Below are 26,448 nucleotides of genomic sequence, written 5' to 3'. Positions count from 1 at the left end.
GAATATAATGACAGCCTTAGAAAAGATGCCAGTTACTAACATTTGAAGCACAATCAGATCCAGAGCCACAGACTTCTGCAGAAGTTTCTACATAGTTACAACTTATATTTGGATGTGTAATGTCAAAAAATTAAAAACTCAGGTAAGTTATGTTGCACTGAAGCATAAAATGTGACCCACACCCATTCCTTCTTTACTGGTCTCTTCTCCAAGTTTATACAGTTTCTGTATGCCACCCAGTATTATGACATTTATTAGTAATAATAATGTAACAGGAAACAAATCTAAGCAGGATATGAGTCATACAAATCCATCCTTCCATTCTCTTCCAATTATCTTTATCAGGGTAGCAGGGGGCCTGGAACTTATCCCAGTTACGATGGGGTGAGACGTGGGGTACACGCTGGACAGGTCACCAGTCAGAGGCAGGGCTAAAACAGAGAGACAGACAACCATTCGCACTCACAATCACACCTATGGGTAATTTAGAGTTATCTTAACTCCATTAATTAGTGGAGTCTGTCAATCCTATCTCCTGACTTGCATACAAGACCCACTCCACCCTTCTCCAGCTGAGAATCACTGTATAACAAATGTATATGTAATAAACTAAAATCCTAATTCTGATGAGTGAAAACAGTGTCCATCAAAATGCTGCAGAAATAGACAGTTTGCAGACATCTTGCCTGCTCACTTTTCACCTTGCTTCTTTACAACTTTCTGTCTTGTGTTCACACTTCTGCTTTGCTCATACCTGAGACATTTTAAACATAGAGTTAGTAGAAACAGCTCTGAGTAAATAAAAGTGGCAGACTGAGAGGCAGTGGGAAATACTCTGTGTATGTTGCATGTTTAGGTTGTCTTGTATATCCCTGTAACTCTGGTTAACGTCTAAAATCCTTGCAGAAGCACAACTACAATGATTTGTGCTCATTCTCATGCACTCCTCCTCCTCCTCCTCAGTCCACATCACTGAACCAAATATGCACAAATCCTGCTACAACATCGTAGATTGTATTGGCGCTGATAATAAACAGACAACCAGGAGCAAGCAACTTTAAAATACAAATGATTTTAATATATTCATTATGTAAATGCTGATTTTCATTCAATAGTAGCTTTTAAAACTGAGTAGGTGAAAAACAGGATTTTTGTTGTTCATCTGAAAATTTCAGCATCTTATAAGAATTTAACATTTTCTGTCAGTTTCTCTTTGAGAGGATAATTTGTTTGTGAACAGTTTGTTGGTGGATTTCGTCTCCTTTTGAGCTGACACGAGGCACATAATGTGCGTACGTTTTCTGCAAACTAGTTGGAATTACATCCACCATGTAGCTAAAACTCATAACATGTGGTTATGCACACATATGGTGCTCCAAGTTTGACTCGATGTGGAAACGTATCACGAAGTAGTTGCGATGTTAGAAATCTATGCCAGTCTCTCAGAAAAGCAGCTGTGTGAACAAGGGATTTACTCAGATGGAGAGCAACGGGGGAAAAAAATTCAAAAAACAGGGGAGGAGAAACAGATGGTGACGGCATGAGAATACAGAGACCCATATGTCTAAGGTATCTGGATGATCTAATATGCTTTGATTAGAATAATGCATATGTGAAGCTCATGGAGACCCGGTTAATTTAGCAGGTTTGCTTTGCAGCTGTTGCTCAGGCCTTGAGTTTAGGCGCAACCCACCCATGGCTTCCACAGGTTGACAGAGAGCAGCCGCACAGAAAGAAAAGGTGGGGAAGTTGAGGAAGAGTGTAAGAAAGATTTTCGAGCGTCACTTTGCGTGGTCGAGTGAGAGAGAAAGGCATCACGCGCCGTCCGGACATCGAATGTTTAGAGCTGAGATGTGATATAGCACATCAAAAACACATTTGATTAAATGCAGTGCTAGACGTTGTCAGCGTATTTACAAATGCATTTCTTCATCCCACTATTGCGTCTCAAAAGGATGTATACATTTCCATGTACATTAGTTTGTAGTGAATGAATGTAGCCCGCTTTGAAGAATATCAGAGCAAGGTAGGTAAGGAAAACAATCTGTCTTGGAATATATTTTTTATGGATGGTTTATGATTTACCTCAGTTTGTGCAAAAAAGAGAGAAGCACTGATTCTTCAACATTGTCGTCCTCTTTCGTCTTCAGTAAACGCTGGTCATTGCAGGTCTTGTTCTTGTCTCTTCTGCCTTTTGAGCACAGCTATTGTCAGGCCCCTGAAAGAATTCTGGTTAACTGTTTTGTTTGTGTACGCTTTTGGTCAGAGGTGAAAAGGATCTTCAGCTTGTGTTGTTATGAAACATAGAACAGCTCCTTGAAGCATGTTGCTACCTTCAAATATCACCTCTAAGAATGGGAAGATGTTTGCACAGTGGCTTTCTCTCTGTCTTTTTGTCCTAATGATAACAGTGTTTGTGTTACTACCGTGGGTGCAAGTGAGCAAAAACAACAGCGTTTTTAAAGGGAAGCACTGCTCAGCAAGACGTTTGATAGCTAAATCTTTAATCCTCAGGTGTGATGTCCTTATGTTAACTGCGGTGGATCTTATCTGGTTAACCGGGTATCTGGTGTCAAAAAACAAAATTGTAGTACAATCATTGTAATCATTCTAATAGTATGACAATGATAGGCTGTTTAGTGTAAGCTATACTTGTTATTTAGCACTATTGTTGTCCAGTTTGAGTCCATGTTGGACTGGTGCAGAGCAGGCAGTGGTCTTCATGGCCACTCTCAGGGCCCCAGTATAACCGCTGCTTTGATTGCTTCGCCCTCACCACAGATCTTGTATTAGCGCCTACGGCACAAGAAGAAGTCACAACAGGAGGGTTTTTCGTTTTCCAGAAAGTCTCATCTTTCCAAACTGTTGGAACGCCTTCCACTGTATAATCTTTGAATCTCTGACTTCCTGTACTGATATGTCATTGAAATGGTGAAAAAAACCAAGTCAGTTGTACACTTGTGTCTTAAACTTGGATGTGGCTACAGCATGTGTGCTTCTCGAGAGGTGCGCAACCTGATGAACTGCCACCAGAGCGATGTCACTTTGTCGTGTTGTGCTATTCACCATGGGGAGAACGTTGAGCATAATGGGGCCTTTGGATTATCAAACTGTAGTGCAGGCCGTGGTGATGAGGGGGGGAATAACCATGTGAAAAATGTGAAAAAAACAAGAGTTAATTAGTGAAATTGAATTGATGATATGCACCTTTTTTTTTTGTTAATAGTTAAATTCAACACAGATCCTTTTTTTTATTGTTAATGTTTGATAAAAACTGTCAACGTTTTTTCTTCTTCTGGAGTTGGACATGTCAGAAAAAGTGTGAAAACCACTGAGTGAGATCAACGGTAGCAGCTGTCAGTTTAAATTTAGGCTGATGATGCTGTTTAGTTTCCTGCATTCACACTGGCTAAGGCCAGGAACACAGTTATGTTAGCACACATGCAGTAACATCTGTTTACATCTCGTTACATTAAATGGTCTAAATCAACAAAGAGTAGTAAACCTAAGAAACACAAAGAAAATAACTTTACTACATGATTTATTTTGAAGTGTTTCTTTTCACCGTGCTGCACTGCCACGCCCGTTCTTAGAGTTCTCCCACGTGTTAAGTCCCACTTTTACACCTGATTAATACTCTAATGACTCTGTAATTGTCTTACATTATGCCAAGTAGATTTATGGCCTCTTTCTGTTTCACATTCTGAGATCTGTTCAGAGATTTGTATCATCGTTCTTGCAATGATCACCGTCAGTAACCCTATTTGTGCTTGGGTATGACTCAGCAGACCTTTGTATCATAAATAGATATGAGTGAGTCACAGCACTCTCATGACCAAACATTTCCTACCTGTTTGGGTAATTGTGCTATCATAGCTCTTAGCTTCTGATAGTCAAAATGGAAACTTAGGTAACACTGATTTTTATTCCATAGAAGCGTAATGGAAATGTCCATTAGTGATTTTTTTAGGGCTTGGATATTGCTGATTACTCATGTCTGAAATCGGGGACAAATTTTGGTCTTTATATTCTTTGGTTCCTTCAGAGGTTGACCTAAATGGAGAGCAGAACAGCTTTCTACTGTCTCGGAAGTGCAAACATTAACAAAGCATAAAAAAAGAGAAATCCCAAAATTAATACAAAGCACAAGAATAAATTCAGATGAACAGAGGAGCACAACGGACGAAGGAAAAGAGGAAGACGCTAAGTAATCAAGATGCTCAGCAAGACAGGAAGTAAGAACATCAAGTAAATACCAAAACAAGAAGATCCACACTAACTAAACATGATACAGGGACAGTAGGAAACAGGAGCACAAAGAAGAAATGCAAACATGGAAACACTGGGGAGACTAGAGTAATAATGAAATCAAGAAGGCAAAGTCATGAACCAAAAGTCCAGGACTGTGACAATTTTTTTCTTCTTCTGATCTGTTGCAATCTAATTCAGTTACTGCATCAAGGCGCTATCAGTTAACAGGCAGAGTTGTGAACTACTACACTTTGGAGCCGGTATGTGACACAAATCCCTTTGGGGTTGGATTAGGAAGCGCATCCAGAGTAAAAGTCTGGCATGTCAAACATGTGGCTCCACATATTTGAATGCTTTAACACAATTTCATTTTTTTTGATTTGTTTACCACTATGCAGCTTAAAGTTTTAGTTCTACATGACGACCTAAAGGTTTGCACCAGATAGCACTGCCTAATAACTGCTGGGCAACGTGTTTTTTTTTTTTACAGCTATAAAATGTTTTCTGTTGCTACATAGTTAATCTAAGGCGATAACGAGGTGTCCTGTTAAAATGACACTTGCTTATTTAATTTACATTAAAGCTGCTTGAAACTCGCCACCTCCTTCTTAGCTCTAGCTTACAGTAATGTGCACAGCAGGAGTGCCTTCCTTCGGGGTTTAGTCTACACCCACAGAGGGACCCTCTACAGACTGAAATAGCTTTCAATTATTTCTTACTGAAAGGATTCCTTCTCTGACCAGTGTAGAGCTCAGTGTGCTGTGCAAATTAATGCAGGTCATTATTCAGGTTGTTGTTATGAGTGGCCTTGAAGGGAAGTCTATTATATCCTTAACTTGGCAGACATATTTTATCATGCCCTGCTGCTTATTACTATTCACAGTAGGTGAGCAGATGTGCACATTTACACACACAGACACACACACCGTGGATGTGTGAAGGTTATTATGATGGCTGTATGAAGAGCAAGTGAAGCTTTCAGATGAGTGATTCTGATAGGGAAACACAGGCAGGACACTCTCTCCTTCCCCCTGCAGATTAAAGGAGTTTCCGCTCCTTTGCTCCTTTTCTCCTCGTCCACCAACCACCTGCCTCCCTGTTTGCCGTTGACGCTTCGTCCTCTGCTCGTTTGACTTAACGGCACTCGTTATCTGCAGCGATTTATTAGTAATCTTATTTTATCACAGTGGCATTGTTGTGAAACATCTGCCCGTTCTTTCTGCATCCTTTTCCTCCTTTCCTTGTGGTTTTATTTACTTTGCCTCATCTTGCTTCATAGCGTGAAGAGGAGGAATCACAGGGTATAAATAAACTAATAGTCTCAAGTGGCTTCATAACGTACTGTGTGTAAAGGAAAAGAAAAAAGAAAAGAAAAGATTTGATGAGGATTCTGCCCCTGCCGCTCTGTTAGCTTCTGTCTCTAATGATGTTCATTAGTCACTCTGAAGAGTGACTCACGCTAAAACACATATTCACACATAATAAATAAATCTAACTGAGAGCTAAAGTGACACCGCAGCTTCCAGGTTTTGTCCCGAAAGTAAGAAAATCTCATTCAAAGCGCCTCTGACGGCATGTTCATATATTTACATGAATAATAGATTTTTTTTAAATGATCTAATATAGTATATTCAATATTTATGTCTGCACTGGGCTTCAATAAACACTCCTTCCTATTCTGGAAGCCCCCAAACTGATGTTAGCATACTACACGTCACAGCCCGACAGAGCGGAGGAGTTGCAGCCTTTCTTTGTAGACCCTGGAGATTAACATCCAAAAGTTTTAGTAATCAAAGTACCTTCTCTACCACTCTTTTAGTGGAGCTTTATGTCTTTCTGTGCTCACAAAGAAATCCTCCTTAACTTGTGGATGACATGGCGTCTTAGACTGTAAACCCCGGGACTTCAGAAAGACCACTGCAAGAAATGCTGACTGAGAGATTGTATTGATTAGTGAATAGCTCGTTAGTCGTTTCTGAGGCTACCCTGACAAAAGCCTGCTCGAGTGTGTGTATATATATATATATACACTTTATATATACTTTATATGGTATATTCAGGTCCTATATACAGATATTTAGGAAAGCCAAAACAAAACACTCAATATCTGATCCCTCCATCTTTCTCATTTCACACACACTCCCACACACAGACCCACTCAAACCTCACTCGGCCTTCTTTAATTGGACACTTGAGCGGCGCACGACTGCATCTGGCTCCTGTTGAACACAGCCTGACATTTCAGACTGCTGACCTTTCCAGCCCCGCCACAACTAAATAATGATTAGTCCTGGCAACTGTTCCACCACAGCAGCAGCCAGGTACGTACACACACATTAACGCATAATGCACGCACACACGAACAGGCACAAGAGCGAACAACAGCAGCAACACCTGCATTAAAGGCTTTGTCTTTTAACAGTGAGAAAATGGGGTGCAGGCATTGATTTGAGAGGCCATTGTCATTCTTTTGGCTTATCGATTAGATTGTCCTTTTCCATATCTGCAGTCAGCACCCAATAATGTGTTGTTCTAAATTAACTCTGCTTGCCTCTGTTTAGTTTCTCCTTTCCCCTTTATGCACTCTCAGCATTACAGTGGAAAAAAGGTCAATCATATTCATGAGATCTGGGCCGATTTGAGAGGAGGGTGTCTGAGTGCGTGCGTGTTCTCATGCGCACACTTTTGGGTTTGTGCACAGAAGCGTGCAGCGTGTGTGTCTAACGCAATGAGGCAGCGTGGAGATAATAGGCAGTTCTCAGATCTCTCTTCTGACTTTCTTTTCTTTCAGTCTATCACTTCTCCCTTTGTATCTCCATTTTCCTGCTGTTTCTGTCAGAACAGAATAGAAATGTTCTTCATTAGAGTCCGTCTTTTTACAGATATTCTTTGTGTTCTGTGCTTTGCTTTCACCAGACGAAACCACAGTATATATCTCTTAGGTCAAAGGTCACATTTTGAACACTGAGTGTGTGAATCTTTCATTACAGATATGTATAGCTACAGGTCGACTATTGTAGCGTGGGAAGCATTTTAAAGCAGTGGTATGCATATGGTGCGTAGTATTAAAATTCTAAATATTATTGCATCTTGGTTAAAGAGGCACATCATTTTTTACCCTTCGGTCGTAAAAGGCTGATGGGGTACCGTCGCCACCCCGCCGGGCGGACGCCATCCAAACAAGGCGGCGTAGGAGCTTCAAATTGGTACCACAGATGTGTCTGCTAAAAATCTCGGAAAAGTTTGAATCTCAGTGACCTCGACCTAAAGGTCAGGGTCAAAGGTCAAGTTTTATGAAAATCTTGTCAATGCGATAACTCGAGAAGGAAGTGACCCAGGATTCTCAAATTGATACCGTAGTTGTGTCTATTAAAAATCTCAGACAAGTTTGAATCTCGGTGACCTCGACCTGAAGGTCAGAGTAAGTTTTCTGAAAATGCTGTGAATGTAATGACTTGATTTTGAAATTGACACGATGGGTGTGTTTATTAGGAGGCTGACGAGTAGCGCTGGCGGTTGCTAGTATTAACTTTGTTGTTTAGATAATATGTAAAGGATCTAGAGCACGGAGGTCAAACTCATTTGATTATCTTGCTCTTAAGTAGACCAGTGAAACTCATCTTTCTGTCAATAATGTCTTAACAACATAACATAAGAGCTGAGTGAACATTATGTCTCTGTTTTTATACATAATAAATAATTAAATGCTGCTGTAATAACTCATATTATGAGAAAGAAATTACACAAAATGTCATTTTTTTAAAAAAAATTTGCTTGTTTGTTTGTTTTTGTTTTTTAACTGTTGACTTACTTTTAAAAAATCCAACATTAGTGAAAAAACAGCTCATTTAATTATTTTACTATTACTTAATTATGTTGATGTAGTATAAATATCCATGTGGGAGATTTTTGTCAGTAGGAAAATGCTGTAAAATGTATTAAAAATACAGTTTATGTCCTCCTTCACATTTCCCAAAGCTGTCCAGTGGGCTGGATTGTAGTCCGTGCTCGGCTGATTCAGGCCCCCGGCCCTTATGTTTGACACCCCTAACTTAGAGGATTCAAACTAATTCATCTTATACCAATTTCAGACACAAAGCTGCTGCTTTTTCCTACATGTCAAGTTATACAGCCCTGAAGATTGCACATAACAAAAACAAGTTGATTCTGTTACTTACTGTTAATGTAGGTTATCCTGCTGTGAACTGCAGAATAAGCATTATGTCCTTTAAACAGGAGGAAATGAATGAATGAATGAGAACTTCAGGTCTTTGAATTATATGTATAAAGTATTTAATATTACAGAGACGTAGGAAAAAAATGCTGAATGTTGACAAACTGTTAATTGTTGCCATCGTTGACTTGGTTGACGTTGGTCCTCTAGTGTTTCATGGATGTCTGTCTTTTTAAATATTATTTTAAAAATTCTCCTCTGTACTCTACAGTTCTAAGGTGGAAATGCTCAGCCATGTAACTCACTGCTTCTTATGCTTACAAAAACATGAACAGGTTAAAAACGTAACCTATAAATTCCCTGTATTGTTTTCCACAGACACGTACAGTCTCTACAGTGTCTCAGTATTTCAGAAAACACCAGAACACGTTGTCGGTTTCTTTGAACTGAACGGTCTCCTGCATGAGTTTGGGGTCAGCAAAGTATTTTTTCTCTCATTTGTACCATACAGCAGCCTGACTTTCTTCTTTATTGAACAGATAAAAGTCTCTGACCAAAACAATGCAGTGATGTATTGTGAAGTCATGCCCTTGTTGAGGTGGTTCATTTAGTTTGAATCTGATGTACTTTTCATGGCCTTCATGAAAATTGCATCTGTTGAGTTGAGCCACAGTATTAGTGTCCAAAGACTGTCTCTAAAACGTGACATCCTTGCTTTGTGAAATACAAAGAGATTATTATTTTAAGTTTATGTTGGTACAATTTCTGATTTACTTTAATGAAAAGATGTTTGTGCCAGAACAGTAATCTTTCCGTCTCTTGCAGGAAAAAAAATAATTAAAGTTAACCCGCTGGTGTGTACCAGTTTCTTTTCGCTCGGCTGTAGACTTTCATCAGCTGATCTTTATCTGTCAGACCAAATTCCCCTTTGAGTTGGGCTCAAACATAAGAAATCTGCATTTATTTATGACGTTTTTCTTTTCTACTTCCATCTTTTCATAGCCACACATCCTGGAGCTTAGAAGCAACAAAGCAATTACACTTTTGTCTTTAGCACCTTTTAGCCAAGCTCACTCTGTTTCTCTGAAATGTTAATTAGGTCTCCTTTTTTTTACTTCTGAGCTACTTACACATTGCTGCCCTATCACCTGGTCCACCTACTGTAGTCTGTAGCAGCTTCGGCACTGAGAATAGTCTTTTTTGCTGACTTCAGAGGAGGAAGAAGCATTTCCAGCCAGCCTGGGTTTATTGAGAAAAGGTGAAAAAAGAACTGTGGAACAGCCTGCGTGTGACCTCCTGGTTCCTGGTGTACAAACCTGAGCTGATCAAGTGTCTCGATGAGTGCAAGCTTGGCTGACTTTCAGAATGTCAAGCTGCAGAGATTTTGTTTTCAGTGGATTGGAAGTATGATTTTACACCTAGAGGGAAAAAAGGAGGAAAGAAAAAGTAGGAAAAAAGGAACCAGATTATTTATATTAAAAATACTATCTGGCTTTTGTGTAAATGAGCAGCTGTGAAAACAACACCTCCTATTACTGCCCTGATTTTATTCTTTCTCTGTGAATTTGCATATTTTATCTCCCTCCTCTTTATTATGGGGGACCTATGCTTCCATTTTGATGTGGTTTAAGAAACAAACAGTGAAAGAGATGAAGGGCGGGTGGGAGGAAAGAAGAGGGCTGCGCTGGCCGCATCATATTGAGTATTTTCCAGTTGATTTTGTTGAAGGCTTCTCAGCAGCGTACCTAAATAAGCAGCAGCATGCTAATGAATGGAGAACGAGTGTGATAATTTACCAGACAAAGAATGGAGGACTGTGAGAGAGAGCCAGAGGCAGAGACAGAGGCAGGGAGAGAGTTAGGGGCAGCACGATATTGAAAATATTTTGAAATTGTTTGTCATCAAACAATTATTTAACACCTGTTTCTATATAGCCCATATGCCGGGAGGTTCTTTTTCTCAAGCTTATCCTGATAATGCTTAGAATAAATATTCGCTGTGTTACAAATACAGTAATTTCATGCACTGTTCCCACAGCCAACCATGTGTTTCATGTTTTTGCATACAGAAAAGGGGAGAGAGATGGGGGGGGTGGGGGTGTAGGGGCTAAACTCAGAGGACACTAAAATGACAACATAGAAGCACAGACTCTGTCCTCTTTCTAAAAGGACGATGTGACGAAGGCAGTAAACAGTCTGTGAACAGGCTGTGGGCTCTGAGATTATTTCTTTGTCACCAGCAGAGCCACCAGTGTTGCTGAGCACTGCTGTGGAGCAAATCCTCCTAGAGAGGACTGATTGGATTTTTGTTCCAGGGAGCCTTTTGTGTTAGCAGCATAGGGACTAGATAATAGAGGTTGATGCCATTCTGTCTCTGTGTTATGGCTGGTGGAGTGAGTTTTTGCACTGTGTGTGTGTGTGTGTGTGTGTGTGTGTGTGTGTGTGTGTGTGTGTGTGTGTGTGTGTGTGTGTGTGTGTGTGTGTGTCTTTAGAGGACCTTGTCTCTCTAAACAACTACTATATTACTTTTTCCAACTTATTGCAGTTCTCCTTGCTTTAGAGCTTTCAGGATGATAAGTATTCATTTATTTAAGTTACTTTACTTTCTCTTTTAATCTATAGTTTTGACTATGACGAGGCATTAAAAGTACCGCACTGTTAAAGCAGGACATACTGCTGGTATACATACAGTAAACTGCCAAGAGACTCAATGTCTGGTTGAAGGTCATTTTCAGCCTGAGTCCTTCTGTCAGATCTATGTTTGGAGCATGTGGCACAACGGGTGTGTATGTTGAGTCCTGAATGTATAAATAAAAAAATATACATAATTTATTTCTGTAGGGGAGATTCTTTTTTTTAATTGCCGCTCCAGACGCTGAAGTCTTTTCAATCTAGAAAGTTCCTCAGCTCATTATGTCTTTCTGCTGTTCTGTTTGTGTGTGTGTGTGTGTGTGTGTGACTTTGTACTGACCTCTGTTGGAGACCAAGGAACTATACAGATAGAGCTTTACTGGCCAATCATAGTCAACAAACCGCTTATAGCAGACATTCAGGAAGGGAATGGTTATGTTTAGGTTTCTCGATAATTCTGCTTAACTCTGTGTTTCTTTTTTAAAAACATGTTATTTGGAGACTGAATGGTTTTTGTTACAGGAAACATTTTACCATTTGTACCTGACCTGGTTCCTGCTCGGTGGGCTGACTGCAGTGTGCCTGTGTGTTTCAGGCCTTTCAGCGGGTGATTGCCAGATTTGTGTTGACTGTTTTCTCATCCATAAAACTAAATGTGTCTCTCAGCACCGGGAGACAAACAGTGTTTCCCATTGTCACATCAGCTGGCATCCTGCATCTGGACAGCATGACATCTGGCTTTCTTTTTTACACTGAAAGCAAGAATCTCAGGAAGTCTGTGTGTGTGTGTGTGTGTCCTGGCTGAAGAACAGAGAAAATGCAATGTTATGCTGTTTGTGTTGTCTTTTTGATGTAGAGGAAATAATTTTTTGGGAAATATCTGACAGGTAGTGACAGGTAGGCATAAAGTAGGGCCAACGTAAATGGACACCACTGCATATATGTACACAGATTTAAATGTGTTTTGTCACCATTATTTTTTTAACTGAAACAGGTCCATTTGCATTGCAGATTTAGATATAAATTAAGATGTTAATGGAAGCATAGAAGATAAACTCTGCTGTCCTTTAGAGACTCACAACTCCTTTAGCGGAAATTAGTGCAAGAAAATAAAGTAATGTGGGGAAAAAATAAGCAGATTGTTGGCTTTTTATATCCTTTTTCAAACACAGCAGCTGCACAACATTAAGCTCAGATTCAGTATTAACCTGCCCAGGTGTACAGTAAGCTGTAGTGGAGAGATTTGAGGTCAGTGACCTTGCCTGTCCTTGACTACTGTGTGTGGGCGTGGGTCTGTGGATGGCCAGTTGGTGGTTAAATAAAGGCCGTTAGTTGTCAAAGCTCTTTGGCCCTCATCATGCCCCTGCAACCTCGATCTGATCCCCCACCCATCACCACGGGCCTTCCATCCCCCAGTGAGGAGTGGGCTGCTGGTTGGCCCAGGTTTTATCTGCTATTATCTGTCAGATGTTATGCACCCATGAGCCTGGCTGCCCCTCTGCATGACGGGCGGCTTTGGTCGCTCGTCCAATCCCAGCGGCTCCCCGCTGTCTGTTACAGCTGCAATGAAAAGTTCTCTGGCTGCCTCCGTCTCTGTCTGACAGCTGCCCTGGAGGAAAGGGTAAAAGAAGCACAGGGAAGAGGAGGAAAAGGGGGGAAAATACCATTAAGATGAGCTGTATTCCCACAGACCAAAGCCTGCCCACCAGCCATGTGCTGCAGCTCACCTGGCTGCCAGATAAGTGGAGATTAGAGGAGAGGAGAAGGTGGAAAAGGTATTAGAGGCATAAGAAAAATTCTCTCTGAAACCCGGGGACAGCCTTGATACTTTTAGGATTTCTTGTGTCGTGCCTGACATTTGATGCCGACGCAGAAAGGGCACAGAGGCAGACAGCCCATGCTGCTATTACACAGATAGGCCAATCTGCACTCTTTCATATATTTCTGCTTGTTTGTTCCCTGTAGTCTATTGTTCGACTTGTTGCTGCAACTGTATAAATTACAGTTTAGCGAGTTTCCTATCTAGTTAGCAGAGAATAACAGTCTGGTGACACTGGCAGGATCAATGCAGGTCCACAGCAGGAGGCAGAGTGGCCCTAATGAACTGAATTGACTGGTGCTGAAATATGATCAGTATTTCTCTGGTGGTCATTATGTTCCTCGTGAAGAAGATCAATGTCTCCTGGGTGAATCACTGAGTATGCACAGCATGAAGTCAAGGCCTGCACTGATACCATTCTAAATACTTAATGAAGTATTTATTCACAATAAGCTTTGCCACCGCATGTGTTTGTGCTCCACACACGTCTTTCTTATTTCTGTCTCGCTTTCAGTCAAAGGTCTGTTTTTCAGGCCCCGCAGCATTAGTAACTGATGTCCTTGTTTGAGACTGCGCTGTTCATTTCATGGGCTATCACTTTTTAAATTGGTGAATGCCTTCTTCATGGTTGATTAGTAATTCATGCAGAGCTAATTAAGAGGCATAATAAGAGAAAGCCTGGTGAGATGATTCAAACCAAAATAGGAAAATGGTTTTACCCCGGACAGTAAACAGTTGTGATTGATTGTAGCAGAGCGTTGACCATAAAAGACGTTTATGCCTCTCTGAACCCGTCATCGTGGAACCGCACATCCATATCTTCATTTTGCTCGGGGCTACCCCCATCTTGGAGTTTATTTCCAGAAAGTTGCCTTAATGATCCCTGGCTGCCTAATGCCTGGCATTGTCACTTTGCTGATTGTGGTGTCTGCATGCTGTGGCTGCCCTGCCAACAATCATCACGCACACACCTGTACCAGCATCTGTCCAACCTGCAGACAGGCACAGGTGTTGCCTTTAGATTGGCTGTCGACGTGCACTAAAGTTACTGCGCACACTTTCTTTCCATCTTCTGCTCTTTTTCTCTGTGCATTTGTGTGTCGCACATACAAACGCACACACGCGGGGCTGTAAACTTTAACTGTCCGTCCATCTGTCCGTTCGTCTTTGGGAGCTCTTTATGATTCCAGGCGCAACACTTCATTCATGACGTGTGTGCCCACAGTCCAATTCCATCATCAGCATCATTACTGCTATTATCCCGTGTCTCCCTTTAATGCAGGCTAATGGATGACCAATAAAGATAGATGAGCCTGGCAGTGTGGAGCTAATAGGCAGGACATGATGTCTGGCTTCTGTCCTGACTCGAGTCTTTAGCCGATCAAATTCCCCCACAGATAAAATATTGCTAAAATATTATCTTGAGTTATTCCTCCGCTTTAATGAATCGCTGTAGCTCCAGCTCATTAGCGTGCCAATAGTTTAGGATAAATCAGAACAGACTTTGTGGGCTTGACTAATTGTTAAAAAAAAGGAGCATTATCGATTTATTAAATAAATAGCAGCTGTGAATTTATTTTCTAACGGTTAAAACTCAACACACAACAATGAGCACAGAGCATTTCACTTTAAACTGTTTTTGTTTAACAGCATTTTCGGTGTGCAGAGGTCATTTCAGACCTAGATTTGAAGGCTCCTCGGTGGCAATAACTTGCAGATATCCTCGGCCCATGTATTTCTGTTTATACATAGAAAGAGAAGTTGCATAATCACATAATTATATATGCTAGAGTTTGTTTATTTTGATAAATATCCCAGTCCCGCTCTTTGTCCTTTGTAGTGATAATTTAAACATATTATTTTGTCCCTCTCCAGTCCTCTTACTCTAATAAATTAGAATATTTAAAATTATACAATATTAACTGCTTGGGTGGCTTTGATTTTTTTTTCTTTTGTTCCATATTGTTGCAAAATCCAGTAGAAATCGTAGAAAAACAGATCATATGTTAAGTAGTAATCAATACTGAAGAAACTTCATAATCAGTCAGCGGTTCATTGGGGTAAAAAAGTGGATTTAGTTTGTAGGTTTTATATAAATTGCACACGCCATCCTTACAGACTAAACTTATGGTATAAATACTATGTTATCATATTTAGTTTTGAATAAAATATTTGTACATAAAAATGCATTATAGCAAGCAGTTTAATGTTTTCAAGGAGCTAAAAAATCTGTAAAGCTGATTAGAGATACCACAGATAATTCAACAATGCAGAGCAATGATAGTGAAGTGGAAGACCAGTGAACATAAAAGAGAATATATTCCTTCAATTTCACTGTCTTCATAGGTGCAGTGCAGTAAAGTGAAAAATATTTATCTTTGTGCATATTTGTCACACTTATGCTTATTTTCTTTAATATTGTTGAATCATGAACGCTGACATTAACTGAGGCAAGCAAGGACCTGCAGTTCTTTAGATGTAGTTCTGGGTTCTTTTGTGACCTCATGGATGAGTCGTCGAGTAATTTTCATTCACCACTGTTTCGAATGTCCTCGATTTGTCGGTAACTGCTTTCACCGTGGTTCTCTGAATTCCCAAAACCCTAGAAATGTCTTCGTAACCCCTTCCAGACTGATGGATTTCAGTGACTTTGTTTCTCATCTCTTCTTCAGTTTCTTTAGCTCCTGGCACGATTTCTTTCTGATCTTTTAGTCAAGTTCATTTTGTCAGACAGGTTATATTTAAGGGATTTCTTGATTCAACATGTCTGGCAGTAATCAGACTATCGAAGGTGAAATCAGCTTTCAAAAACGTGTGGTTAATCACAGTTGGTAAATGGCCTGTAGTTGTATAGTCCCTAAGGACCCCAAAGCGCTTTACACTACATTCAGTCATTCACACACTGGTGATGGCAGCTACATTGTAGCCACAGCTGCCCTGGGGCGCACTGACAGAGGCGAGGCTGCCAGACACTGTCCTCTGACCACCACCAGTAGGCAACGGGTGAAGTGTCTTGCCCAAGGACACAACGACCGAGACTGTCGGAGCCGGGGCTCGAACCGGCAACCTTCCGATTACAAGGCGGACAGCCAACTCTTGAGCCACGATCGCCCAGTTAATCCTCGATTTAATAAATGGTGGGGGTGGAATGGGTGGTTTATTATGGCCAGGTAGGTTTGGATAACTTGTTTTCCTTAATGAATGAAATAGTCATTTAAAAACTGCATTTTACATTTACTCAGGTTATCTTTGTCTAATATCAACATTGCCCATGTCCACATGCAGATACTGTCGTGGTTGACCCAGCATCTAGTTTTAGGATGTTTCGAGTTTTCTTTGAGATGTGGTTCATGTCCTGTCACTGTATCTAGTCCTCAGTATAATATTGTTTCTTGTGCTTCTGAGTTTCCCTTTGTTTCCAGCCTGTGATCTTTTGTGTGTCTTTTCTGTCTCCCCCAGTCGGTCATGCCTTCATGTTTGTTAATGTCCTGTCACTGTATCAAGTTCTCATATCTTAGTCCTTATCTCAGTGTTTGTTACTTCCTATTTTATTTTGAAACTCCCTGGTCTTGTGCGTGTTGTGCTTAGTTTTGCTTCCCTATGTCTTGCTAGTCTGATTCCGTTCAGCTGTGTTTCCTGCTGTTTCCAGTCTCCTTAATTACCTGGTGTGTATATGTTGTCAGAGTCTCTTTTTGTTCTTTGTCACCTTATCCGCTGTGGTTTTGTCCTCCTTCGGGAGTACGTTCTCCTTATTGAGTTGGAGGTTTGGTTTTCCTTGTTTTGTTACCCTTGTTATTTTGCACTATTAGTTTAATAAAGCCATATTTCAGTTTACCCCTATGTTTGGGTTCTGTCTCTGTCGGCCACACAACCAGACTTGACAGATACAATTTCTTTACAAAATGTTGCCAATTTAGACTGTAAAGTACTATCTTTAGCATGACTTCGCCATTTCATAAGCATTTGATATTAACCTAAAGTATACAGGCACATAGTCTTGTCTTTGAAGCATAAACTAACAAATAAATGATGATACTCCTCTCCAAGCTACAAAGCATGTATAAACAATTAATATATTTAACTTTACAAAATCTGGAGTTTCAGTTCCAACTGAAAAGTTGTTTTTTCACTCTTAAATTTTCTATAGTTTGTACACAGGCTATTGTTAAACGTGTCAGAGTTCCAACTTTGCCTCAGGATATCAGATATCCTCATCTCAGCTGCTGCTTTTATGTATCTGTCATTCACCACTCCGGTATGTCCCGGTAAATATGGAAATCCTGTATACATGTGTCCATCATTACTGATAAACAGCTTTATCATATTTATTATGATTGTAGTTGCTTATTATTATACTGATAAGGAACTTACCAGATGGACTCCAACTAAACTTTCTTATTCTTCACTAAATACTAATTTAAAGGCGGTTTTGAGTTTGCCGCTTGCGTGCAGTGTTTTCTCACCACGCAGTGCACGAAGGAAGCAGAGGAGATTCTCACAGCTGGTAATAATGAAAACAAATTCAAGTTGTTTATCGTCACTGATATCTTCAAATTAAGGTTGTGGTAACAGAGCACTATATAAACGCAAACAGTTACATTTTGCTCCCTATCAGAGAGGTGCCACTCTCCCCATTACAAGTTAGAGTACAATAAGAGATGATTTTCAAGATGTTATTTCAACCCAGAGCAAAGGAAGATTTAAAGTAAGATCTCATCTTAGTTGAGTATATTTCTCCTAGTCAAAAGTGAGCTCAATAGAATATCAGAATTAGATTTTCACCACTTTCTCGAGCTTCTTAATTTCAACTCCTGAGAAACGGCTTTCCTCTCATCTCAGGCTTATCCCAGTGTAAGATCCTGAAATACTTTTTTCCCTCCCTCATTGCACTGATCTGTCTGATCTGTATTTGTCTGAAATAATCAACTTTTAAGATAACAGTACAATCCAAAAGCATACTGGATAGACTTATAAATGAGCTTCCATAGTAACAGAAATTTGTCACAGTGATCAAATTCAAGTCTCGTAGTATGTTTTATCTGTTCACACTTCTAAGACCTATATATAAAAAACATTTTGTTATTGATGTATCAGAAATCTAATTATGCTTGTGTGTCATTTAAAATACACATCTGCTGGTATGGTTTTAATAATATTTATTTTCAATTTAAATCAAAGATGTAAAACTTCAGTTTTCATTTATCATTCTCACATTTTTTTCAGCAGTATTGACACCAAACAGTTCATCAACCATACATACATTATGGAAGCCTTTGCTGAAAAGAAAAGAACAAGGGACAATGTTTCCCTGCCTGTAACAGAGTTACTGGGGCCTCTCCCTGGAGCCAGCAAGCAGGGGTGCGAATACTTGTTTCCCCTTTGTTTGATGCACGTACATTTGCCTGCTGGGCAAGAGGGTTGTTTCCCTGTTCCTTAAGGTGGGGAACTAGTCCTATTATTTGCAGGTATGATCACATGGGCAATGACAGTGAAACCTTGTGGGGTGTGATCTTAGGAATGGCCTGTCAGATCTGAATCTGAGTGGTGTTACATTGCTGGATTTCTGTGATAATCATAGTTTGTCCAAAACAAACACATTCACTTGGCACTAAGCTCTGTGGCAGGTCAATGATCAGTTTTGTGTTGATATAACTGGAGCTGTAGCAGCACATCTTAGACACTGCGATGTACAGAGTAGCGAAACTGTCAACTGACCACCACCTGGTGGTGAGTTGGGTCAGGGAGTAGGGGAAGATCCTGGACAGGCCTGGTGCTCCAATACATAAAGTGAGGGTACATGAGGTCCCGGTCCTTGAGTTCTTCAACTCCCACCTACAGCAGAACATCAACAGCATTCTGCAAGAGGCTGGGGGGACTGAATACAAATGAACCGTGCACCTCCACTGCTGAGCCACGTGACCATAAGGTGGTTGGTGCAGGTGGTTGGTGCAGGTGGTGGACTCTTGAAGTGAAGGGAGTCAAGATTAAGAAGGAATCCTATCAGACTTGGTTAACCTGTGGGATAGTAGATGCAGCTGAAGGGAATCAACAGAATGCCACATTGACAATACCTGAATCAAAAACTTAGGTATGGAAGGTATTCAGAGAGGTCATGCAACAAGACATCAGGAGAAGAAAGCAGTGAGAATCAGAATCAGAGAGACTTTATTTATCCCCAAGGGGCAATTAAGAGAATGTAGTGCTGTTAACTTGAAATGAGGACAGGCCAGGCAGTGGAAGCAATACTTTGAGGATCACCTCAATCCCACTGACGTGCCTTACATAGAGGAAGCAGAGTCTGGTGATGAGGGGATGACTTGAGGTTACCGAGGTAGCTAAACAACTCCTCAGTGGCAGAGCTTCTTGTCGTGGAACTCTGTTAATTATGCTAACAGTCCGTCCAAGAAATCTGTGCTAGAGACTTAGTAAGGGAAATGCTAGAATTTTATTTGTGTTCCTTAACACTAATTAGCAGGTATCTGTCCCTGTGCAGCACACTCATAGAGAACATGGATGCACCTCGTTAATGTGCAACTTCCCAGAATAAGTTACTAATTTAGCTGCCACCTTATTTTACAAATATCAACATTTCTGGCTACAAAAAAAACCCCAAGATGACAATATTTTTATTTGTAAAATTTCGGTTTTGGAACAGCACATACGATGGCTGTCACTCTGACTTCAATCAACAATGAGTTATGGGGCTTTAACACAGGATGTACAGTGGGGCAAAAAAGTATTTAGTCAGCCACCGATTGTGCAAGTTCCCCCACCTAAAATGATGACAGAGGTCAGTAATTTGCACCAGAGGTACACTTCAACTGTGAGAGACAGAATGTGAAAAAAAAAATCCATGAATCCACATGGTAGGATTTGTAAAGAATTTATTCGTAAATCAGGGTGGAAAATAAGTATTTGGTCAATAATAAAAATACAACTCAATACTTTGTAACATAACCTTTGTTGGCAATAACAGAGGTCAAACGTTTACTATAGGTCTTTACCAGGTTTGCACACACAGTAGCTGGTATTTTGGCCCATTCCTCCATGCAGATCTTCTCGAGAGCAGTGATGTTTTGGGGCTGTCGCCGAGCAACACGGACTTTCAACTCCCGCCACAGATTTTCTATGGGGTTGAGGTCTGGAGACTGGCTAGGCCACTCCAGGACTTTCAAATGCTTCTTACGGAGCCACTCCTTTGTTGCCCGGGTGGTGTGTTTTGGATCATTGTCATGTTGGAAGACCCAGCCTCGTTTCATCTTCAAAGTTCTCACTGATGGAAGGAGGTTTTGGCTCAAAATCTCACGATACATGGCCCCATTCATTCTGTCCTTAACACGGATCAGTCGTCCTGTCCCCTTGGCAGAAAAACAGCACCATAGCATGATGTTTCCACCCCCATGCTTCACAGTAGGTATGGTGTTCTTGGGATGCAACTCAGTATTCGTCTTCCTCCAAACACGACGAGTTGAGTTTATACCAAAAAGTTCTACTTTGGTTTCATCTGACCACATGACATTCTCCCAATCCTCTGCTGTATCATCCATGTGCTCTCTGGCAAACTTCAGACGGGCCTGGACATGCACTGGCTTCAGCAGCGGAACACGTCTGGCACTGCGGGATTTGATTCCCTGCCGTTGTAGTGTGTTACTGATGGTGACCTTTGTTACTTTGGTCCCAGCTCTCTGCAGGTCATTCACCAGGTCCCCCCGTGTGGTTCTGGGATCTTTGCTCACCGTTCTCATGATCATTTTGACCCCACAGGATGAGATCTTGCGTGGAGCCCCAGATCGAGGGAGATTATCAGTGGTCTTGTATGTCTTCCATTTTCTGATGATTGCTCCCACAGTTGATTTTTTCACACCAAGCTGCTTGCCTATTGTAGATTCACTCTTCCCAGTCTGGTGCAGGTCTACAATACTTTTCCTGGTGTCCATCGAAAGCTCTTTGGTCTTGGCCATGGCGGAGTTTGGAGTCTGACTGTTTGAGGCTGTGGACAGGTGTCTTTTATACAGATGATGAGTTCAAGCAGGTGCCATTCATACAGGTAACGAGTGGGGGACAGAAAAGCTTCTTACAGAAGATGTTACAGGTCTGTGAGAGCCAGAGATTTTCCTTGTTTGAGGTGACCAAATACTTATTTTCCACCCTGATTTACGAATAAATTCTTTACAAATCCTACCATGTGGATTCATGGATTTTTTTTTTCACATTCTGTCTCTCACAGTTGAAGTGTACCTCTGGTGCAAATTACTGACCTCTGTCATCATTTTAAGTGGGGGAACTTGCACAATCGGTGGCTGACTAAATACTTTTTTGCCCCACTGTAGCACTTTAACGCTTGCTGCTGGGTCCAGCACACAGTTCAGTCCCAGATTACCCCAGAGCAGAAGGTGGAGGTGAAGCATAGCTGCAGTTTCCAAAACTTTCAGTGGGTATCTGTGTTTTCTATGCATTGCTCTTTACCTCAAGAGTTTTAAAAGATTCATAAAGCTATTAGCACACAAGAAATCTAAGGTGCACTTAAACAGGGCGCCAATTTACAATAAGCTATGTAACTGTCAAAAACAGAGTTATTATAGTTTTTTTAGGTTTTGTTTTTATTTGCTTTTAAATTTCATTTTCAGTTTAGTTTAATTTTAGTTTCAAGTGTGGGTACGCTCACTTCAGTTTCCTAAATATAATTCTGTTCATGTGGATGAAGCGTTTTCAGTGGGAGAAACGTCTCATTTAAGTGACTTCTTCAGTTTTTTGGGATTTCCTTATCTGGATGATTGAGTTTTTGTTTGTGAATTTGATAACTGGAGTTTGAAATTGATACCGTGGGTGTTTCTCCCCTAAATCTCTGATGCATTTGAATCTGTTCCCTTCATCACGCGGGGTCACCACAGCGGGCAGCTCCACGTTTGATTTGGTGAATTTTTACACTGACACATCCCCAAAAGGAATTTTTGTCTCCTCCAAGGATGTTTTGCTTGTTAGGCAAATATGTAATCACTACGATATAATTTATTTACTTTAGGCACAAGATATAAACCTTTCCTGCATTTTACCATCCTGCCTGCTGACCAGCTGAATGGATCCTTTCTGTTGCCTGCACAGGCAGTCACTGCAGTACACAGCGGTCAACATTCACATTTGTTGACCCTTTGAACCCTAGTTGCAATATATATATATAATCAATAAGCTAAATAATTACGCACACCCCACTTTTCAGTTATTTATTTGTAAAAAATGTTTGGAATCATGTATGATTTTCATTCCACTTCTCACGTGTACAACACTTTGTGTTGGTCTTTCACATGGAATTCCAATCAAATTGATTCATGTTTGTGGCTGTAATGTGACAAAATGTGGGAAAGTTCAAGGGGGCCGAATACTTTTGCAAGACACTGTATCTGTTTACCAGGCTTTACAGTTGTGTTTCTTTTGTTATTCCTAAACCAGACAAGAACATTTGTCTTAAATTAGTTTATGAAAGACAGAATTCAGAATCTAATAAGCTTCAGATGTGAAAAGGATTATCGGGTGGGGTGGGGGGCCGGGGGGAGTATTGTAGGCAGCAATTTTTCTTTCTTCTAGAAAGGAAAAAATATTTGGATGATGTAGCTGTTGTTGCTGATGATGATTGCTTGTCCTTTTACATCCAGCTGGTTATCAGAAGGTGAAAAAAGTAAAAACACCTGTGTAGGTTGACCGTGGTAGTTTGTGCTTTTATATATTTAGAACTAAATCAATACGGTGTTGTACATTTATTGGGTCTGCAATATTTTGGTAATTGAGACTGGCAACAGTTACAATAAATCTTATTACACCAGTCAGAAACATGACACACATACCGCAAATTCTCAATTATTGATCTCATGTTTTAAACCACAGTCTTTAGTGGATTGCTGCATTTGTGTCCTGTTTTATTACTGCTGCACATCTATTTCTTGTGTTTACAGTATTTAAGGTATGCTCATCGTTTCCCTGAACGTACTGCAATCTCTGGGGCACCTTTGTTGAAAAAATTGTTTACATTTTCATTTAGCTTCTCCAGGCAGCAGGAATGATATCGTGAGGTTTTAAACACTGGTGATGCTCCAGAAACTGACCCGCCTTATGCTGAAGGGCCCAGCTTTAAGGACGGGAGAGCCACTGAACAGAAGCTCAGATTAACAATAATCCCTTGTTCAACTTGTTGAGAACTTGCTCAAATCTCTCGTCTATCACTCCCATTCCTGTTTTATTTTGCCGGGTGTGCCAGACTGCTCCACTTAGTGTAGACACGCAAGATACCTCTGCCTCAGCCTCAGCCTTCTAAATAACTGTCGGTCCATTCGCTTTAAAATGTGGAAGAATTCAGCTTTTGTAAATGTATAAGGAATGTGTTCAGCTTTGACAGTTCAGCTTATGGATTCTTCACAGAAAAGTGAAACGAGCTGGTCTCTCAAATCAATAACTGGCAGATGTAACTCTGCACTGAAAAGAGTTTCAAGTGCTGCTCCAATAACTGCAACAAAATGAGAGGCGACGTAATATGTTTTTCAGAGTTATTGTCGTTTCTTTGTTTGTTTGGAAATGTTCTTGTATACATCAACAGACTCAGGGACGGGTCACACAGGAGAGTGAACAAACATCACGGGGAAGCTGGCATTTGAAAGAGGCCTAATCACAACTAAACTAAATGCCTGAAACTATGAAATGAAATATCAGACGTGTGTGTGTGTGAGGGGGGGGGGGGCCTCTATATAGTTCTGCATCAGTTACTTTTCAATTACAGCAGCCCAAGCAGAACGAAATTGTTAGTGTCATTTATCGACTGTGGTGCCCTCCATTAGAGTACCAACTGAGAGAAATCCATCCTGTTGTATAACCACCTGGCTGTCTTACAATAACAAAGAGTTCATTTCTGTCAGCTGGCCTTAAGTGTTTTGGGTGTTATACAAGGAACAGATGAGAAGTATACACCAGGAAACGCAGGAAAGCACACAGAGACCAATAAAGTCTAACCAAGCAGGTAATCATCTTGATGGCTTTTCTGAAACAGTTAGAAGACAGAGTGAAATACCAGAGGTGCCTAAATGAATGAGATGACAAATCATAAAAAGTTACAAATATTTTAAATATAAATATTTATTTGAGCAATTTTAAAATTAATAAAAAAATTTTTGTTGCTTTTGAATACCTTCGCACCCGAGCACTTTCTAACAGCACAGTTAAAATCATGTCTATTACTTATGCCTTGATGATCTACCCTGGTGATGTGGACCAGACAAGAGTAGCCGAGCGCAGACAACATCCCCAACCCCCCTATGTGTATATTTTTTTTAATACTTTGTGAGGAAAAACTGTCAACCATATCCAAAGTGCAGGACCAAAGAGAAGTAAATAATGTATGCTTTTATTAGATTCTTTGAAGACGATATGTGCTACGCGTTACCCGTTTCAAATGTGGAAGATTTCAGACCTCTGCACAAAACAGATTTTGATAATCAGAAGGTGTATCTGGTTCACAGAACTGAAGAGAATGGCAGCGCAGGCCAGCCGTGCGAAGCACAGATCCTTGCCCTTGCAGGTAAGTTGTCCTCCTAACGCAGGAGATTTTGTCTTTTTTAACGCTTCTTTTCGCCGTCTGACCAAGTAACGCTGATGTGCGCGAAACTCAGGAATGTGTCAAACCAAGTGTTTTCTTTTTCCTTTTTTTGACCCGATCTGTCAGGACGTGATCAGCTGGAATCTGACACCGATAGCAACAACAACGTCCTCGGCTGTGGCTAGCTAGATATGCTAGTTAGATATGCTAAGATAAGTTTGGTATGTAGTCATACCTTGTTGTCGGTGTTTTATATGTTCTTTACACTTACTGCGCCGTGTCTCTTAAGTTACCCCTCTTGTTTGGGTTGGGTAGTATTGGTTGTGTCGCTAAATACGTGGCATGTAACGTTAGCGACTCACAACGGTTGTTTACAACACGAAGCTAACGCTTGCTAGCTTGCTTGGTTTGTATTGTTCCGTGTTAGCATGCTACTGCCGACGTACAGACGCAAGGCTGTCACCGTATTATAAACATATTTGACAGCCGGTGACTGATCTGTCATTATTTTTGAGGCTCTCAAATGTAGTTGAGATGCCAATCCGGCGGCTTTGGTGGGCTGCAGTCTGCATGTTAGCTTTCTTATCGGCAGATTCGTGCCACAGAGGGGTTGCGGTGCTGCAGTCGTTGCAGACTACATACAGCAACCTGTCAGTAACATGTCAGCATCGCAGCCGTTTCATGTAGGTTTATCGTGCAAATGTGATGAAGTGTGCAGGTGAAATGCTTTTGCTCGTGTTTATTTGGAGTTGTAGAAATGTTTGCTCACGGTCGTTTTCTATGCACGATCTTTAGCTACATCACTAATCCCCGAGTCTGATCTGTCTGAGCTGGGAGATCGGTACAATGTCGCCAGCCCAGGACCATTTGTACCGCAGTCCTCTGACATGCTTACATTCCTACCTCATTTAATGCTAAAGTCGCCTTGATGAGGCAGAATGGAGAGGCTAACCAATACAGATGAGAGCACTTCCGTAGATACTTTGAAAAGCATACTTGTAAAAGTCCCTAAAAAGTTGCATGAATTTTCAGAGTTTATTCTTGCTTCTATTTCCGGGGCTCACAGATACAGTAGAAGAATTTGAAGACAGTATAACACAAAAGAAGATGAAAATTCCCAAGATGTCCACGAAGAATTCAGGAAACTCCATCGAGAACAATTTTGGAGAGGAAAGAATGCCACTCAGGCATAAAAAGGTAGGAAGATCAGAGGTACACTGTGGTTGTTGGGCATTGCAGCAAACATATGTGTCTGCTGCAATGCACACATATTGCATCATTTATACCGTCAATCATGTATAAATGATCTAAATCAAAAGGTGTTTAGACTTGTTTATGTTAGTAGTATCATGATAGTCTATCACACTGGGTCCGTGACATGCATTTGAGTATACTTTACATTAAAACTAATTGCATTAAATGTCATCTTTCAAATAGAAAAATTACTCAAGCTTTGCCTTTTACTGTGTCAGAGAAAACCCAAAAAAGTTAAGTAGTGAAAAAAGGCCACATCAACACTCCAAGTATGGGAGCATGTATAACTTCACATGTAAATTTTTTGCAGCGATGCTCTGATATCTAAATATATCTATCAATGATACGTCACATTTTCATAAACTTGGCTGACACCCCAAATCCCCCACACTATTTTTACCATATGCTGGATTAACACAAATTCAGCACTCTGGACAGCTGCCCTTTCACAGACAAATCCTCTGAGCGGCTCATCAAAGAACTCTGTGACTCCTGTCCTCCCATTTCCTATTGAGATTCGCATGTCAAAACAAACAGTTTGAAGTCTGCCTGTCGTGTCATTTCAGACAGATTTGTGGTTTTACGTAATATTTTTCTTCTGTTTTGAGTGGCGTCAGTCATATATTTAGTCAGTCACAGCAAAGGATTTTACACAATACTATCTTGATGCATGCTCAATCGTCTGGGTAAGAAAATCCCAGAAAATAAATTATGTTCTTCTGGATGCAGCGTTTTCAAAGTT

At 40.6% G+C, this 26,448-nt stretch overlaps 1 protein-coding gene across 6 annotated transcripts in view; it reads left to right on the top strand.

The window, feature by feature from the left end:
• Positions 1-26,448, top strand: part of agbl4 (AGBL carboxypeptidase 4) — a 350,713-nt gene that overhangs the window by 245,079 nt on the left and 79,186 nt on the right. Inside the window, exons 1-3 of one of the 6 annotated variants that reach the window (XM_076879893.1) lie at positions 24,133-24,252; positions 24,376-24,434; positions 25,519-25,649. The exons of 2 other annotated variants lie outside the window; for them this stretch is intronic. In XM_076879893.1, the coding sequence (XP_076736008.1) occupies positions 25,560-25,649 (90 nt within the window). In that variant the 5' untranslated portion in view covers positions 24,133-24,252; positions 24,376-24,434; positions 25,519-25,559. Of the gene's footprint in view, positions 1-24,132; positions 24,435-24,514; positions 24,674-25,518; positions 25,650-26,448 lie in introns of those variants that run through there. 3 more of the 6 variants (XM_076879891.1, XM_004554928.5, XM_076879892.1) reach the window with 3 other exon arrangements.

This window comes from Maylandia zebra, linkage group LG23 (genome assembly GCF_041146795.1).
Source record: "Maylandia zebra isolate NMK-2024a linkage group LG23, Mzebra_GT3a, whole genome shotgun sequence".
NCBI lineage: Eukaryota > Metazoa > Chordata > Actinopteri > Cichliformes > Cichlidae > Maylandia > Maylandia zebra.
This window is presented reverse-complemented; position numbering and strand designations above follow the sequence as displayed.